Source organism: Pan troglodytes, chromosome X (genome assembly GCF_028858775.2).
Source record: "Pan troglodytes isolate AG18354 chromosome X, NHGRI_mPanTro3-v2.0_pri, whole genome shotgun sequence".
Classification (NCBI taxonomy): domain Eukaryota; kingdom Metazoa; phylum Chordata; class Mammalia; order Primates; family Hominidae; genus Pan; species Pan troglodytes.
The window spans coordinates 132,473,888-132,492,998 of record NC_072421.2 but is presented as its reverse complement, the minus strand read 5'-3'; the positions used below and the strand labels follow the sequence as shown (position 1 = coordinate 132,492,998).

At 41.9% G+C, this 19,111-nt stretch overlaps 1 protein-coding gene across 1 annotated transcript; it reads left to right on the top strand.

Moving 5' to 3' along the window:
• The first annotated feature begins 705 nt into the window (after positions 1-705).
• Positions 706-6,047, top strand: RTL8B (retrotransposon Gag like 8B). Its single transcript, XM_003317706.6, has one exon. The coding sequence runs from the start codon at positions 4,086-4,088 to the stop codon at positions 4,425-4,427; it is 342 nt and encodes a 113-aa protein (XP_003317754.1). The 5' UTR covers positions 706-4,085; the 3' UTR covers positions 4,428-6,047.
• The last annotated feature ends 13,064 nt before the right edge of the window (positions 6,048-19,111 follow it).

Below are 19,111 nucleotides of genomic sequence, written 5' to 3'. Positions count from 1 at the left end.
TATAAAGATATTTCACCTCCTTCATTAAGTATATTCCTAAGTAGTTTTATTGAAGCTGTTATGAAAGGGATTGAGTTCTTAATTTGATTCTCGGCTTGGTCATTATTGATGTATAGCAGCAAAAATCCTCAATAAAATACTAGCTAACTGAATCCAACAGCATATCAAAAAGATAATATGTTATAATCAAGTGGGTTTCATACCAGGGATACAGGGATGGTTTAATATATGCAAATCAATAAATGTACTATATTTATTGGAAGTCAAACTGTTGTTGTTCACCAATGATATGATTCTATACCTAGAAAATCCTAAAGACTCATCCAGAAAGCTCCTAGATCTGATAAACGAATTCAGTATAGTCTCAGCATACAAAATCAATGTATACAAATTATTTTTTATTATTTTTTTCCAGAGTATTTTGATCTGCCATTGGTTGAATCGGCAGATGCAGAACCCATGGATATAGAGGACCAACTGTAGATGAATAGAACTGGATATGCAATTCAGAAATAGACCCACACATATATGGACAGCTGATTTTTGTAAAGTTGTAAAGTCAATTCAGTGGAAAAGGGATAATATTTTCAAAATGATGCAGGAAAAGTTGAACGTCCATTTACAAAAAAAATTAATTTGATCCATATCTCACACCATATGCAAAAATTAACTAAAAAACGTTAATAGACCTAATGGTAAAACCTAAAATTATAAAGCTCCTAGAAGAAAACAGGAAAAAAAAACTTTTGAAACCTTGGATTAGACAAAGATTTCTTAGCTATCACAACAAAAGCACAATTCTCATAAGCAAAATTTGGTAAATTGGACTTCATCATATTAAAAAGCATGTGCTCTTCAAAAGACAATGTTAAGAGAATGAACACAGAAGGCACAGGCTGGGAGAAAATATTTGTAAGTGGCATATCTAATGAAGATTTGAATACAGGATACATATAGAACTCTCAAAACAACAATGTAAAGGTCAACAACCTGATTTAAAATGGAAAAAAATATCTGAAGAGACACTTCACTAAAAAAGATAAATGTATGACAAATAAGCAACAAAAAAGGTGTTCAGGGACATATGAGTTTTATCTGTTTCTTAATAGTAGGAAGTAAAATCAGTCAAATGCATTTTCTGTGTCTATGTGTGTTCTGTGTTCCCTAATTTATGAAGTTAGGGAATTGCAAATTAAAACCACAATCACACCTATTAGCATGGCTGAAGTAAAAAAGAAAACCAACAAATAAAGAACCCAGAACAAAACAAAACCTGACAATACTGAGCGTAAATGGGTTTGAAAAGCAACTTAATCTCTCATATATTGCTGGTGGGAATACAGAATGTTAGCCACTTGGGAAAGCATTTTTGGCATCTTACAAGTTTCTTTTATCCAGCTTTACACACTATAGTTCCTCCTCCCCTGAGATGACCACTATTCTGAATTCTGTAAGCATTTAGCTTTGCCTATTTTTAACACTGATATAAAGTGGAATCCTAAAGTATATACAAATTTTGTGCCTCACAACTTCTATTCAATGTAACATCTGTAGCATTCCTCCACATTGCTGTGTGTACTAATACAGAATTCCATTGTATGACTATGCGATAATTTATTTATCCATTTGCCTAATCTAGTAAAATATAAAAAGAATAATATGCCATGATTCAATGAAATTATCCCAGCAATGCAAGGTTGTTTTATGAATCAAAATCAATTATAATTTACTGTACTAACTAAAAGGAACTGTAGCAGACAAAATGGCAATCCCCCAAAGATGTGTGTGTCCTAATTCCCAGAACCTGAAAATATAAAGCAAGAAGTATTGCGGGATCTGGCCAGCAGCCGGCAATGCAACGGGGCTCTCTCTTTGTTCCCAGGCAGATCAGCAGGTCAAGAAATAATAGACACACACAAGATAGTGAAAGCTGGGTCCGGGGGGTCACCGCCTTCTGGTCCCACGGTGCCAACAATGCACTGGATATACCAGCATTTATTATTAAGTTTAGTGAGGGCAGGGGTAGGTTAGTGAGGGATTTAAGGTCATTTGATTATGAGGTGAGATGGTCACATGGGGATTAAGTAATTCTTTAACATAACATCTGTATGCAGAAGTACAGTATGCAGAGAAAAGAATTTACAATATAGTGTGTGCATCAGTAATTTCTAACAGAGCCTTAAAACAGAAACAGTCTTTCCATAACCTATGATTAGCAAGATATTAATCAGCAGTAACAGTTGCAGCAAAAACTGGTTACAAACAATCCATAGAAACAGGACGTGAAGCTAGACAACTGGTTAGACCAGAAATTCTCAGAAGGGAGTATGCCTTAACCCTAAAGAGGCCTAGAAGAGCCGTGGCAAGATGAGGGCATTTATAGCCCTATCTTATCCATATGGACAGGCGCCCTTCATGCGTTCATTTATAGGCTCTCCACGAGGGTCGCATTCCATTCCCAGAGCTATGAACATCAGCTTTTCTGGGATAGGAATCTCGGTGATGTGAAACCTCCCTGACTGCACATCCGTTCATAGGCTCTCTGCAGGGGGAAGCACATCACGTGCTGTTGGCTCTTTGTGGCATTCCAACCTGGCATTGTCTTTATACAATCCTGCATGCAATTTTGTATTTACAATAATCAGGAGTATTTCATCTTTTATTCCATAGCAATAGTTTCAGGGGGTCTCCCTACAAAGAAGGAATTAAAGCTGCAGACAGAACTAAAGTTGCTAATCAGTTGCACTGAAAATATGAAGATTATCATCAATTATCTAATCATATGAACTCTTAAAAGTGGAAGATGAAGGGAGAGAGGATTAGAAAGAAGCCACATGAGAAAAATTTGACACCCACTATTGCTGACTTTGAAGGGGAAGAAGGTGGCAATGAGCCAGTAAATATGGCGTCCTCTACAAGCTGGGAATGGCCCTCATATTACAGAGCAAGAACACAGTACCTCAATCCTACAACCACAAGGAACTGAATTCTGCCAATAGTCTAAATGAACGGGAAAGAAATTATTTCATAGAATCTCCAGAAAGGAACATAGCCTCCCAATACTATGACTTTGGTCTAGTATGACCCATATGGAACTTCTGACCTACAAAACAATAAGATGATAAATTTGTGTTGTTTTAAACCACTAAATTTGTGGTAATTCGTTAAGACAGCAACAAAAAGCTAACGCAAAGAGAAAATCCATAGGACCATATTCAATAGACACAGAAAATGCATTTGACTGATTTCATTTCCTATTAAGAAATAGATAAAATTCATGGAGGGTATCTTGTAATTTGGAGGAAAGATATATCACATTTAGTTGTACTGGTAGGACACTTTTACTGAATGGCCTGTATGGATGTTTCGGAAATATGCATGCTACTCTGCTCATCAGGACTTACATAACCTAGTCAACCCAACTGCGTTGAAAGTATCTATGGCAAACAAGTGATCAAGGTACACATCATCAATAACAAAATATACTACATCATGAACACCTTGATATGATAAACTAACACACAAAATCTTTGCTGTAGTATACCTGGCAAAAATAACTGATTACATGAGAAAACATCAGAGGAAAGCAAATCTAGGGACATTTAAAAAAATTGTTGACCAATAATTTTCAAAAGTGTCATAGCTGAGGGTTTGCGAAGGAACATGGAAGGACAGAGAGCATGGGACAAGGAATAGATATACCAGGCTGACTAATCAGCTTTAAAGAACTTACAGGCTTTGCTCTCCAAGCACATGGGCTTGGACCTCACCAAAAAAATCCTCACTCCCCAACCGCCTAGAAAGACTTTGCCCCACCCCTACGGTGCGACCCTGCCTCCTTGACCAGTTAAGCCAGCCACCACATTTCCCACCACCTGTTCCGCTGGGTGCCCCGGGACCCCCTGGCGCACTAATGACCTCCAGGCCTTCTGGGCAGAGCTTGCCAAAGCGCCTGGGCCCTCCCCATGGCTCCGCCCACATCCCGGCTTCTCCTCCCGCGACATGCACTTCCCGCGACGCCTCGGTGCAGCCCCCGGCGAAGCCCAGCGCAGCTCAGCTAAACTCAGCGGAGCCAGCGCGGCGCGATGGAAGGTCGGGTGCAGCTGACGAAGGCCCTCCTGGCTCGGCCCCTCCGGCCCGCGGCGCGTCGCTGGAGGAACCCGATTCCCTTTCCCGAGACGTTTGATGGCGATACCGACCGGCTCCCGGAGTTCATCGTGCAGACGGGCTCCTACATGTTCGTGGACGAGAACACATTCTCCAACGACGCCCTGAAGGTGACGTTCCTCATCACCCGCCTCACGGGGCCCGCCCTGCAGTGGGTGATCCCCTACATCAAGAAGGAGAGCCCCCTCCTCAGTGATTACCGGGGCTTCCTGGCTGAGATGAAGCGGGTCTTTGGATGGGAGGAGGACGAGGACTTCTAGGCCGGGAGACCCTCGGGCCTGGGGGCGGGTGCTCTGGGGAGGGTCCGCTGTGTTACTGGCCGCCGCCAGGGTCGCCACCGGCGCCCTCCCTCTGCGCCTCCCTCCCCCTCGAGCCGCCGCGATGTCCCCTGCGCTCCTGTCCCCTCCCGCGTAGTGCTTGCCTTTGTTCCAGGAATAGCGCTCCAGGCTCCTGCTGCCGCCCCTGGGCCTCACTCTGGAGCGGGCTGCCTCCGCCCTCTCGTGCCAGCCCAGCCCCTCCCATGCACATTTGGACGCTGTCCTGCGCTCCAGTTGCACAAAGCTGAGCTCCTGTTACACACTGACAGACCACTGACAGCCGCCGCTGCCAACCCCCCTCCTCCTCACCAGACTTCCAGACGACTACATCATGCTGCCCACAGACCTGCGCTGCCACTGCCATCGCCATCCATCGCATTCCACCGACAGACTGCTGCTTCTAGTGATCTGCTTCTAGTGATCCTCATCTGTACCTCGGAGGTATCTGGGCTGGACACAGCCCCTGGACAATGATCCAGACAGCTGGCTGCCCCTCAAGGGACCTGTTACCTTCAGCGAGACCCATTTCCTCCCCAATCCCAGAGACTTTTTGTGCTCCTGCCACATGGCTGCCAGGGCTCAGTTGTGCCTGGCAGCCAAATCGAGTCTCTCATTGTCTCTTGTAGACCAGTTAGTTTTGCCCAGAATCCATTTCTCTTCTGAATTTGCAGCATTTTCTCAGGTGCTTTTTGATCAACAAAATAACTTGTATCTTCTGCTTAACTCCTTTATACTACCTGGAGAAAAGTATTTTCCATATTTTCAATAAATGTCAGACACTATTGAGAAAGAAATAGAGTCTGAATGAATATGGCACCTTTCCCTCCCTGGTCCTGTAAATGTGGTCCATATTTGTTCAGAAGCGATATCCCCTGCCATTCAGTGACTGATGTTGACTCCTGCATTATATAACAACTAAGATAGAGTCCTGTGGTAACCTGGGGGATAGCGTCCCCACTGGTGATCCTTCTGTCCCAGATGTTGAATCCTCTAAACCAGTTAGGATTACCCCAAGCCTCTTAGTAAATGAATCGTTACCTCATTTTGGTCAACACTATGTGAGAAGTCAGCCAGCAGGCTCTTGGAAAAGGTATCCTCATTTCCAGAAAGTGGTTTGAAAACACAATTCCCAAATTGTTACAAACCATAAATCCCACACAGATTATTGGTGAACAGCTGTAAAATTTTACTTAACCCATGATTCAGGGAACCAACAGAATTATATAGGTGCTTTTCAAAAGCATTTATAAATTCTTGATTATGTAGGTAGTGGGGGGAAATGCAGAAATGAGATCATTAATTTAGATACAAACCTGGTTGATGACCAGGGGGTTTTATTTTGCAGAAGAATTGGGTATTTGGTATCATTTTATTCAATTACATGTGATCCTGGTACATTTCATAAGCTTGGGTAAAAAAATTTTTTGTTATTTTCCATGCACAATAAGGGAAATGTTTTAATTGGCTTTGTGCCTCCTGCTTTACAACAGTTCTGGCCTCAAGTTACCAGGTAGCCTGAACTTTGATTTTATTTTACCATTAAATTGCTTTAATACCATTGTATTTGGTGAAGTTTTAGTCTTTGTGTAGCTTATTTCATAGATATACCAAAAATGAAGGAAGTTTTGTGGTATATTCAATGTAAAACCACATACATTGACCCAGCACTTGTTTTTTTGTTGTTATTTTTCTTTTGTTTGTTTGTTTTTTAAATTATACTTTAAGTTTTAGGGTACATGTGCACAACATGCAGGTTTGTTACATATATATACATGTGCCATGTTGGTGTGCTGCACCCATTAACTCGTCATTTACATTGGGTATATATATCTCCTAATGCTTTCCCTCCCCACTCCCCCCACCCCACAACAGGCCCCAGTGTGTGATGTTCCCCTTCCTGTGTCCATGTGTTCTCATTGTTCAATTCCCACCTATGAGTGAGAACAGACCCAGCACTTGTTTTACGACAGTGAATGCCTGAAGTGTTGGTCACCGATCATGATTGAACATTGTTTGTAATCTTATATCTCAAGTGAATTGCGTGTCGAAAATCACGTTATTCAGTCCAATTCTGTTCCTAGTATTTTGCATAAGTTTCCCTTGAAATTTATAGGGAATATTCAATTTAAAAATGAGTAAATTCATGGTCAGATTGAATGCGTTCAGTTTTCTAGAATGAATGACATTTGCAGGTCACGTTGCACAGTTTTATTTTAAAACCATAATTGTGTATTTAATATACTGTTTTTCTTTAAATTTGGCTTTGGGCCTCATTTCCAGGTGTTCTCCCACAGAAAAAATGATGTGTGTAGTTTTTATATGCAAACGAGTTAAAGAAGAGTGATCTAGAGCCAGGCTGGTCAAGACAAGAATTGGCTGGAATAGGCTGCTCTTCCCCCATTCCATCATGTGCTGTCCCCACCCCTTTGGCCACCTGGGCTGACTGTGTCTTAATACCTCAAGTGCAAGTATATAGGAGTAAGAAATGAACAATGCCTGCCTCCTTATACTCATGCCTACATTGTATGACATCTAGTATGAAAGGGAAACATTAAAGGAAAACCCTTGTTTTGCTCTAAAACCTGAGGACGGTAAACACTGAGAGTAACCTGGTGCTTGGTTTGAAGTAAAACACAAATATTTCCCTTTTATAATGGTGATGGTTGTGTTTTCTTATTAGCCTTTTTGCTGGTTAATTCTTATGCTGACTAGAAATGTGTATATTGCTTCTTGAAATGATTTAATGACTTCTATATTGGTGAACATGGACGTTCTCTAAGTATAATCCACTTATATTATGTTTACAAATCAGTAAGATTGATTGCTGGTATTTGGATTTTGTGTTATCTGTGTATTTGTTACTGGCAGGAATGCAAATTTGAGAAATTAGGATGCTAACTAGCCTCATTAATCTTGGCTTTTCAGGCAGAGCTCTGGACCTTGAACAATATCTCCTTATGGAATGAAGAACTTGTATTACATACCCGTTGCCCATAGTATCCTAAAGGTATACTTGCCAATTAAGAGCAAATCTCCCAGATTTACATTGTATTACCAACTGTCCGATTTTTGCCATTGTTTTCTCCAAAAAAAAAAAAAAACTATGTTCAATGTCAGATGATAATAACGTTACTTAGCATAAGGAATTCTTTATGAAACTGTTCTAAATGATGTTAACTTCATTTTAATTTAAGAAATTTTCTAAGTTATGTTACTGATTACTGACAGTAACACACCAAAAGTACAGTTCTATTATGTGCATTTCATGGTCTTCAGTGCCAGTATTCAGTAACATACTGAATACTCAGCTGAAATCCATTTGGAAATTTATTATGCATAATATTGCACGGTATGAGTGTCACTAATCAGTAACAAAGTGAGGAAAACCAAAGATTTGTTACCCATAGTTTTTCATAAATCAATTGCCTTGTCACTGAAGAATAACAACATAAAAGGACTCCTCTGAAACTCCCCTTCTAGCAAAAAAAAAGGGGGGGGTATTACGTCTTGGCATAATATCTTATAATTTCCCTGTGATGTTTACTTAAAGCAAGAAGACCTATGGTATCCTTTGGCAGGGGCAATCAGGCCTCTGAAAAGCAGTGTTAATTGTCCTTATGCAGTCTCAGTCTTACACCAAGGCTCAGTGTAAGTTACCTTTCACTCTTTCAGCCTACCTGGCACAGGATACATGATTGAGTACTCAGTCCCCATCAGGTATTTTCAGAAGGACTTCTACATAAGGGAATGAGGATGAGTAGCCCAGCCACCTATCGTATGAATTTCCAAGTACATACTTACAGTGGTGCTGGGTTGTCCACCCATAGGCAAGTCTCCTTGTAGATTTATACAGCCACTATCTCCTTCAGGACCTGTGGTGGGAATGTCCAGGACTGGTCAGCCTGTGAGCCTGTAACATGGATACAGTGGAGCCAGAACAAACTGTCCAGAACAGCCAGACAAGTAAGAGCAACCTTATCTTGTATGAAGTGATAGGTATTGGGTGGAGGGCACCACCTGTCTCCCGTCAGGTGTACCATCATTTATGATGGTGTTGAAACCCGTTTCCAGAATCTCTAAGCTAGTAACTACCAACAATGTTAGGGTCAGTCCATGGACACTGATTATTAACTCCATGGTAGAGACCCTGCTAGAGAGTAGCATCTCTTTTTAGTCATTATTTGTATTTCTCTGTTCAGTGTGGGTGCCGCTTACAGACAAATTAATTTATTTGAATTACTCGGATTTCAAAAAAACCTGATCTTGACATTGTGCCATCAAAGTTTTGATCTTTTGATCCTCTTTGGAACTCTTGCAGTAACAGTCAGCAGCAAGATGAACTGGACAGTCAAAAATAAACTCCAGGAATGAAAAGATTGTGGGAGTGCTACTCAGGTGTCTTATGTCTGGTGTAAAAACATGGATCTGAAGGTAATTTAAGGCCATGTCTATCTGTAAAAAAAGGGGAAAGATAGGACTCGTGGACCAAGTGGGTGGTGGAGAATGGTACTCTGCCAGTCTACCTGCACCATGAAGGGGAGGACATTTACTTGTCAGGAGTCCAGGAAGACATAGGCTAACAATGAAAGTAATACATACATTGATGCACCTTCAAATCTTCACCCAGTCAGGCACTGTTGGCCAGTTCTTTGCTTTGCGGACATTGCTGGGACCACATATCATGTCTCATTCCCAGTTTCCAGTATCTGAGTCTGAAAGTCCCATGGCCCTTTCTCACTATCATCTTTGAGCCTCAGTTTCCTCATATGCACAATGGGATTCATACCATGGTTTCAGGGATATTGTAGAATCAAGTGTGATCATCCTTGATAAGGGCCTAGCACACAAGAGATGGTTAAGGAATTAGTATCTTACTTCCTAAATCCATATATTGGAGAACATGAGGGTGCTTGGTTTCACTCCCTTCCTATCACTGCTTCCCCACTCCTGTCCAATCTGTTTGACTTTGCCATAATGTCATTTAAATGTTTGTTTGCCTTCCCAGGGCCAGCAAGCTTCCTCAGGGATTACTGAGGCATCTCCTTGGAAACCATACCTCATTAATCCTGCTGTGAAGTAAGAGGCAGCCAGGACCCCAAGCTTTTCCTTTTTCTGAGCCACATTCTGTTCTGGCCAGCTTGGACACCTTACATGGAGGCTGACAGGGCTCAACACCCAGCACCCATCAGGACTCACTACCATCTGTAAACTGAGCAGCCTGGAGGGAGCCTGTTGACTAGCAGTGCCAGAGAGGTCTCTTCTCTTTCTTTGCCTATGTAAAGTAATTTCTTTTAGGTGTGGTGATTAATTTATTGAAATTCAGGTGAAGACATTTGACAATTTGACAGAGGGAAGAAAAGTGCTAGATGGAAATATGCACTCTTCTCAAATGTTCTCAAAGAGACTTTTAACCTTTAGTCCCAGTAGATACTTCTCGTTTGGTTTCTCTACTTTTCTCTTGACACAATTTTCATTCAGAAGGTGGCATCACAGAACCTGAAGCCACACACCCTAGGTCAAATTCCACACTTCCTTTTGAATAGACACTAAAATGTCTAGCCTTTATCCAACACAGTGACATTCACACTCTTCTGATTTATCCCTGTATTTTGTTAAGTTACTTTAAATCCTTGGATGATGAGGGTCATTGTTATTTGCCACCCAAAGAAAAACTGAGACCTGAGATATACATAGAAAAGCTTTACCCCAAACCTATGTTTCTTAACCAAATAATGTGATAGTGACCTAGAGTGGCTTATTTCCTAGTCAAAAGTAGGTGTGAAACAAGGTGACTGTGACTCCTCTCTTACACACGCGTGTGTTGTGCCCTCTGCCCCTGCAATGGCACAGTCATCTTGAGTCACTTCACTGTTGTGGAAGAGACTGTGGGGAAAACCTAAATGATGGTTTAGTTGGTAATTCTACTGACTATTGGCATTTTAAAATTTGGGGTTTAAAAAAATTGTTTGTGGAAATGGGGTCTTGCTGTGTTGCCCAGTCTGGCTCCAAACTCCTGGGCTCAAACAATCCTTCCTCAGCCTCCCAAAATTCTGGGATTACAGGCATCAGCCATCATGCCTGGCTCTATTGGCACTTTAGAAGCATTCATAAAGTAGGGGGGTCCAAAAAGGTGTCTCTCTGGTGACAGTTTCAGGGATCAGGATGCTGGATGAAAAAGAAAGTGGGCCTCCTCTGAATTTAAAGTGGGACCTTGCCCCTTAGATCCTTCCCAGGAGTTCATTCCTAGGCCAGCACAGGCAGTCTCATCAGGCATGTAGTCAATGAATGACTCTTCACTAATGGGAATGTTAATGTGCTACAAATTTTGGTGTGAAGTGTTCCATGTCAAACTCACATTTGCCTTAACATGTTTTTTCACGCCTCTTATTTCATGGAAATAAGAGGCCTCTTATGTCATGGAAAGGGAATGCATGATAATGGACACTTTAAAGCAAGGCTTTGGACTGAAAGTCTATGGGTTATATATGTAGGAGGCAATTTATTTCACTAGTATTCACTCAAACAGAAAAACAAATATGAAGACTGATATTTTTATCTTTTTTTAAAATGACATTTTGGGTTACAGATATAATACGTGCTCATGTACAAAGTAGAGAGATTTCAGGAGAATATAATGAAATCGAATTCACTAAAAATCTGTCTACATAGAATTACACTCACTGTGACCATTTTGGATCATTTCCAGTTAGGCTGTTCCTTGACAATACCCATTTTTAAAAAATTAGGACTCTTGACATTAATTTTTATCAAGTAAATTTATGCTCTCACACTCAGAAATTTGAAAAAGTCTTTGATACAATTTTTTTTTATTTTGTAGTCACGAGAAAGGGACATTTTTATCCCTGGGAATTGAAGGCTTGTCTCTCCTAACTTAAATGCCAACTTGAGTCTTCTTAGTGCCCAACATGTTATTTTGGAGCATAAGGGCCAGCCACAAGTGGGAGATATTAGCCAGTGAGAAAAATGCAACTGATTGTATTCCTTGTTATACTAGTTCCCTGTTAAATGCATCCAGTAGTGTAACTGGGACAACAACGGTCATTTTGAGAGACATCTTATTCTACTAGAAAGGAAGATATAATGGCGATGGTGATGATGAGAGTGGTGGTAATGATGCTAAAACAAATCAGCCAAAGCTACCACTGATAAAATCCTTACTAAAACCGAGAACAGTTTCTTATCTAATCCTATAAAAATGTGTATTAAATACTGCTATTTTCTCTGTTTTTCAAAGAACATTAATGACTACAGAACATATACTTACCTTGACATGGCATCACAGCCAAAATATTGTGAGTGCTGGTGGAGAGGGACTCAGATCTAGGTTTTAACTGGCCTTGAATTCTGTGGGATTTATCATAAGCTGTAAGAAGCCTTTTAAAGTATGTTTTTGTTGCTAGAAAAAAGCATTAGTTACCCCAACCTCTATCTCCTCTTCATTTTCCAGTCAATATAATTGTCCAGAGGACACACAAGGTGATTTTGCAGTTATAGAGACAACAGATGGTAAAAATGCTTGTGAAAAGAAGGGACAATATGTTTTGAAGTAAATGGATTTCATGGATCCCCAGCCATTTTATCTGTTGTTTTAATAACAAGAATTATAGAGGTTAGAGGCTCGGAAAAGGGGAAGGGCTTCTCTGATCAGGAAAGATGGAGTGACACATCTTCCCTTCACCAGGGGCCTACAGGCTAGAGGTGGGAAAGGGGCTGCAAGCAGTGGCATTGTGTGGAGCTGCTTCCTAGAGGTTGAGGCCAAGGGACTCTGGTGGGAAAGTTGCCATGGGCACTTTGCATTCAAGGGAGTGTTTCCTACTCCCTTCTCCATGCCTGGCACCACAACAAAGCATATTGTTGAGTGTAACGTGAGAAGTATACCTTTTGGCAAAGACAGGACTTTTATGATGGGGATAGAACCTTACTTTCCATTATCCTTGAGAATTCCAGACTTGGCTACTGGTGAAGGCTTAGCTTCTGTGTATACCCTTAGCCTGTGAAAAATGGCTCAGGAAAACGTGAGCTATACCTCTTTTACTGTAGCTTAGTAGAGCAATCTGAGGGAGATATCTGAGAAGCAACTGCGAGTGTTTCTGGGAAGCTGTCAGTCTTGGTTGAGTTGAGCACACAGTCTTTCATATCTGTAGTGAGCTGTGTTCACCAGCAGAGAATTAGGAAAGTGACATGCTGTTGCTGATATGTTCTTCTAACATATGACCCAGTAACTTTTTTCTTCCATGCTCCAATGGTTCGAATGCCTGTGCAAGGTAATACAGGAAACACACACTGGCATTGGCAGCATTCTGGGCACGGGAAATTTGGGGTCTAGAGAAGAAACTGGTGATGGCCTTCTGTCAGGATTCTGTGCTCAGACACTAATGTGCTGAACTGCATGGTTTCCACTGTGAAGAGGAATGGCATGTCAGGCATCATGAGGACCCCTGATTCAGTGAATAGGAACGCAGTTTAAGTTTATTCAAGCATTTATCTGTTTTAGCTTCTTGCACTCTTCCATTGATCATACTCTGCACATTGGTGGGGACAGAAAAGTCATGTGGTTCCTGTCAATGACCAGTACATGAAGCTGGTGAAATTTGGATCCTCATAGGTATCTGTAGAAGAGCCTGAGTGTTCAGGAAGCTCCCATGTCAGGTATCCAGGCTAGCAGCTTAATCTCTCCTATTCCTCATGCTGAAAATGGCACCTACCTCAAGGCTGTAGGTGTCAGTTTCCCTGTTTATAAGCTGTTGCCACTTGGTGATCTGACCCATCTGCCATTTGGTCCTCTCAGAGGGGAAATTACATGGTCTCAAAGTGACCTTGCCTGTGCTTTCAAGCAGAGAGTGTTACAGACACAACCATGAGGGATTTATACATCTTGTGTAGTACTCCAGCTACTGCAGCTGTTACAGGATAAGGGGAAGCCACAGTTTGAGGAGGGGAGGGCACACTGCTTTCCGTATTTCAGGCTACCTAAGAATTCAAGCAGGAATGCAAGGAATCTCCAGAATATGACAGAGGAAAACAATGCACATCGATAGATGTCCTATGAGCATATATGGCCCATTGCAAAGTTGAGACATTGATGAAAGGGACAGGTCATTATTTTCCGTATCCTCAGTGAATGATGGGCTTCTCTGTTGATACAAGTTTTGACATGTCAGCCTTCTTCTGTTTACTGTTACAGATTGCTAATGTTTTATATGGTCGCGTAGTTCAATAATGTGATGGACTTCTGCAAAGTTACTGCTGTCACTTTTGCTGATGCTGTTGTATCCTCACTGATGCCATACACTGTAGGCACTCATCTTGGTCATAATCCAGAGTGTTCTCCCATAGGTTTATTGCAAGTCGTGAGCACTACCTGTGATACGCATTTCCCGCTATCTTACTCAAGAGGGCTGAGCTGAGATGCTCGTTTCAACTGCTTAAGTTATTTTCTCTTTACCTAGTGCTCATGCAGGTCATACATTTTTGCCGCCAATCCTTTTCCACAATTAGAAAAGAAGAGGGCACAGAGGTTTCTCTACTTCAGGCTACCTAACAGGTCAAGCAGGAATGTCAAGAATCTGCTGCATATGAGGAAAATACAGACAGTTCAAGGACTAGGGACTTTGATATGAAAGTTGCAGTGGGCACTAGGGTTCAGGGAAGTGCCCCCATTCCCTTTTTCCCTTCCCTCACAGTACATTTGGAGTACCATGACTGGAGGACACAGGACAACATTGCACATCCACAGATGTCATACGAGCATACATGGCCCACTGGCAAATGTCAGGCATGAATGATGGGGACAGGTTGTTATTTTCCATTTTCCCAGTGTGTGGTGGACTTGTCTGTTGGTGAAGGCATTGCTGCCTCAGCCTTCTTCTGTGTATTACTTTAGGCCTGTAAAAAATGGCCACAGAGGTAGGTGACCCTTCACTCAATTATACTGTTACATAGTACTAATGTGAAGAACTTCTGCAAAGTTACTACTGTTGCTTTTGCTGATGCTGTTGTATCCACACGAATGGGATGCACTGTATGCCCTCATCTTGGTCATAATCCAGGGTGTTCTCCAATAGCTTTATTTCAAGTCTTGAGCACTGCCTGTGATACGCATTTCCCGCTATCATTCTCAGGAGGGCTGAGCTGAGATGCTGGTTTCAACTGCTTAAGTTATTTTCTCTTTACTTAGTTCTCATGCAGGCCAAACATTTTTGCTGTCAATCCTTTTCCACAATTTGAGCAGGGGAGGGCACAGGGTTTCCCTGCTTCAGGCTACCTAACAGGTCAAGCAGACATGTCAAGAATCTCCTGCATATGAGGAAAATACAGACAGTTCAGAGGACTAGGGACTTTGATGTGATAGTTACAGTGGGCATTAGGGTTCAGCGAAGTGCCTCCTGTCCCTTTTCCTCTTCCCTGACAGTACCTTTGGAGCAACATGGCTGGAGGACACAGGACAACAATGCATATCGACCGATGTGACATGAACATACATGGCCCAGTGGCAAACATCAGAAATGGATGATGGGGACAGATTCTTATTTTCCCTTTTTCCGGTGACTGGTGGGCTTGTCTGCTGGTGAAGGCGTTGTGCCTCAGCCTTCTTCTGTTTATTGCTTTAGGCCTTTGAAAAATGGCTACAGACGTACGAGGCCATTCACCCTATTATATTGTAATATAATACTATAATGTGGAGGACTTCTGAAAAGTTACTGCTGTTGCTTTTGCTGATGCTTTTGTATCCTCATCGATGCAATGCACTGTGTGCCTTCATCTTGGTGATAATCCAGGGTGTTTTCCCATAGCTTCATTGCAATCTTGAGCACTGCCTGTGATATGCATTTCCCGCTATCTTTCTCAGGAGGGCTAAGCTGAGATGTTGGTTTCAACTGCTTAAGTTATTTTCTCTTTACCTAGTTCTCATGCAGGCCATACATTTTTGCAGCCAATCCTTTTCCACAATGTAAGAAGAGGAGGGCACAGGGGTTTCCCTAGTTCAGGCTACCTAACAGGTCAAGCAGGAATGTCAAGAATCTCCTGCATATGAGGAAAATACAGACAGTTCAGAAGACAAGGGTATTTGATGGGAAAGTTGCAGAGGGCATTAGGGTTCAGCGAAGTGCCTCCTGTCCCGTATCCCCTGACCTTACAGTACCTTTGGAGCAGCATGGCTAGAGGACACAGGACAACAATGCATATCGACTGATGTGATATGAGCATACATGGTCTACTGGCAAACGTCACACATGGATGATGGGGGCAGGTTGTTATTTTCCGTTTTCCCAGTGAGTGGTGGCCTTGTCTGTTGGTGAAGGCGTTGCTGCCTCAGCCTTCTTCTGTGTATTGCTTTAAGCCTGTGAAAAATGGCCACAGAGGTAGGTGGCGCTTCTCCCTCTTATATTGTTACATAGTGCTATAATGTGGAGGACTTCTGCAAAGTTACTGTTGTTACTTTTGCTGATGCTGTTGTATCCTCACTGATAGGCTGTATACCCTCATCTTGTTAATAATCCAGGGTGTTCTCTTGTAGCTTTATTGGCATTCTGGACACTGCCTGTGATGTGCATTTCCTTCTATGTTTCTCAGGAGGGCTGAGCTGAGGTTCTAGTTTCAACTGCTTAAGTTTCCTCTTTACCTTGTTCTCATGCCTGCCAATTATTTTGGCTGCCTGTCCCCTTTTATTCATGATTGTAAAATTGGCAAGAGGCTTACTTAGCTTTCAAAAAGATTTGCATGCTTTGCAAAGAAGCAGAGGAAGAATTTACAAGTTTTCCAAAGTAAATCTTCTTAAAAAAGGGAATTGTTAGGTCTATTCTTTTTTCACCAGGGAGATTTAAACTTTTATTTCTTATTTTCCTTTGTATTTGCCCTTTCAACATGCTGCCATGTGATACCAGTTCCCCCAATTTGCCCTTCACAATGATGACTCCTGTGTCCTTGCTCAAGCCAGGCATGTGCAGAGAAGTTCCTCATGTGGGACTTGTGCAAACAGGACCTCAAGGACAAATAATAAGTATGAGCACTTGCCCATTTTCTAGCCTGTGCATGCTTTTACCCATACCAGTGTTTTTATGAAGGGTTCTTTATAACCAGTTGGAGTAAGGAATCAAACCATTAGCCTTGTTTACAGATGGCTTAAATTGACATGTTGATGTCAATGGTCTGTTGACAAGTGGGGCTGTACAATTTATCTCATATCCTCCTGTCCTTGAGTCCTAAATGAGCAGAGGTTTGGTTTCCTGTAGTAGACAGACATTTACTTTGTATGACTTGTTATATCCACCACCTGATAGAATTTTTGGCTGTAGATGAGGACCCAGTTCCTCTCTTCTGGATATTTAGTGCATGGGCCTCTCCAAAAGGTATGAAAGAATGTGCAAAATGTATGCACTCCCATACAGTTTGAATCAGTTCCTCCAGATCCCTCTGGATTGGAGTTTGTCCTCTCAGCCCATTGTGCTGACTCCAGTCATGCAGTATATGGATTGCTGACAGCTGCCAGGGTGGCCACCCAACAGTTTAGATTTGTGTTGGTCTTCTGAGCTTTCTTTGTACCTTCGTATTCACATGCAAACCTAGTGTAGTGCTGCTTAATTTGAGAAAAGAATAGCAGTGGGCTGTATTCAGTGAATCCTAGTGGGATTCATGGATTTTCCCAGTCTCCCCATCAGTCAGACATGATGCCTTACAGAATGCTAGAAAGGCCTGTTGTAGACTCCGATCCAGTGTCAGCTTGGACTACTAGTTCTGCAGTCAACATGCTGATCTACAGGATGTGGAATATAATTTAAGCCAGAAAACAAGCACCTGTGCTTCTCCAAAGTCCAGAAATGGTGGATCTGGGAACCTGGGGTTAGAGGTAAGCATAGAACTTTTTATGATTACAGATGAATTCTCCTCACCAAATGTTTTTAGATTTTAGAACGCAAGGAAAGGAGAATGGTTCTCCATGGGAAATGGGTAATGCCATTACTGCTTCCATATTATTTTTTGCCTTGATTCTTCAATTTACATGTAGTATTTTACATTGGCAGTGTTTAAGGTTAACGTTTAGTCCATAGGTTTTTGAATTTCATCAAATCCAACAGTTCTACAGAAGCCATGCACTTCATCTGGAGGACTTTGTCTCAAGGAATGGCCCCATGACACCAGCTATTTATACATACAAACAGGAATTGACTTTGGGATTGGCTTGGACTTTGGGTTGTTTTCATTGTTTATGATATGTGCTTTAGTACTTACTCAAGAGATGGTTTTAAATATTTTACATACGGGGACGGGTCAAAACATGTATGTACTGTATCTATGTACTGGGGTGGAAGGCAGCAGTCTCAGGCTGATTGGTCTGTCCAGGAAGCAGCTTTTCTCTGAGACCTTTCCACACCCTTCTGTTTCCTATGTGACTGGCCATAGCTACTTGGTTTGGTACCTTTCACCTCACCCTAGTTGAGCCAGTCATGCTCTTGGGGTCTAGAGTTTGAAATTAGACTGAAGAATGAGTGACAACCTGTTAAGTCTCGTTAATACTTTTTCACTACAGATAATGTAATTTAGAAGTCCTGCCATTGAGTTCACCTCAATCGGCCTCATTTCTGTGTTTTCAAAGTGTTTGTCACTTTGGTTTCTTGCATTTTGTAAAATATTTGTGTTCTTCCAATAAAATGTTTGAGAAGGTTCCACTTGTAGATTTGTATTATTCACAATGAATGCCAGTATGGCTCTGCCATGTGCATCATTGCATGAACCAGGGAAGAACTCTGAACTCTATAATCTGACAGATTGAGGACAGGGGCTTCATGGCAAGAGTGTGAGGTCTTCTGGCCATGATGGAAGTTCTCCCCTTTGTCTAGAGCAGTATTCTCCTAAAGATAGTAGGTGATCTAATACCTCCTTAGGAGAACTGATCCTTTTGACCACTTCATGAAGGACACAAACACATATTTGGAGATTGTGAGAGTGTTGGGGGAATATCCTGATACTGCTAAGGGTGAGACAGAAGGCAAGATGACCAGTACATCAGGAGAAGATTGTTGCAAAAGTCATGAGGACCACAGCTGGAAGCAGAAGACACACAGTTAATTCCTGGTAAACCCTGCATTAGAATCTTGGTCTTTTGTGTCTGAGGCATCTTTCATTACAACACACCACTAGGTCGTATAAAGGCTTTGTAATAGCAGAATTAAGTTAGTTAAATGGGTAGAAGTTTTTTGGCATTGTTTGTTCTTTAAACATATCAGGCTGGGCGCGATGGCTCACACCTGTAATCCCAGCACTTTGGGAGGCCAAGGTGGGTGGATCACCTGAGGTCAGGAGTTCAAGACCAGCCTGGCCAACATGGGTGAAACCCCATCTCTACTAAAAATACAAAAATGAGCCGGGCGTGGTGGTGGGTGCCTGTAATCCCAGCTACTCGGGAGGCTGAGGCAGGAGAATCGCTTGAACTCAGGAGGCAGAGATTGCAGTGAGCAAAGATAGCGCCACTGCACTCCAGCCTGGGCGACAAAGCAAGACTCTGTCTCAAAAAATAAAAAATAAACATATCAGCACAGTTTCTACTGCTTGTATGAAATCCCCAATTAACTAAAATTACCTACCCTCTGTGCAGCTTACCTTGATTT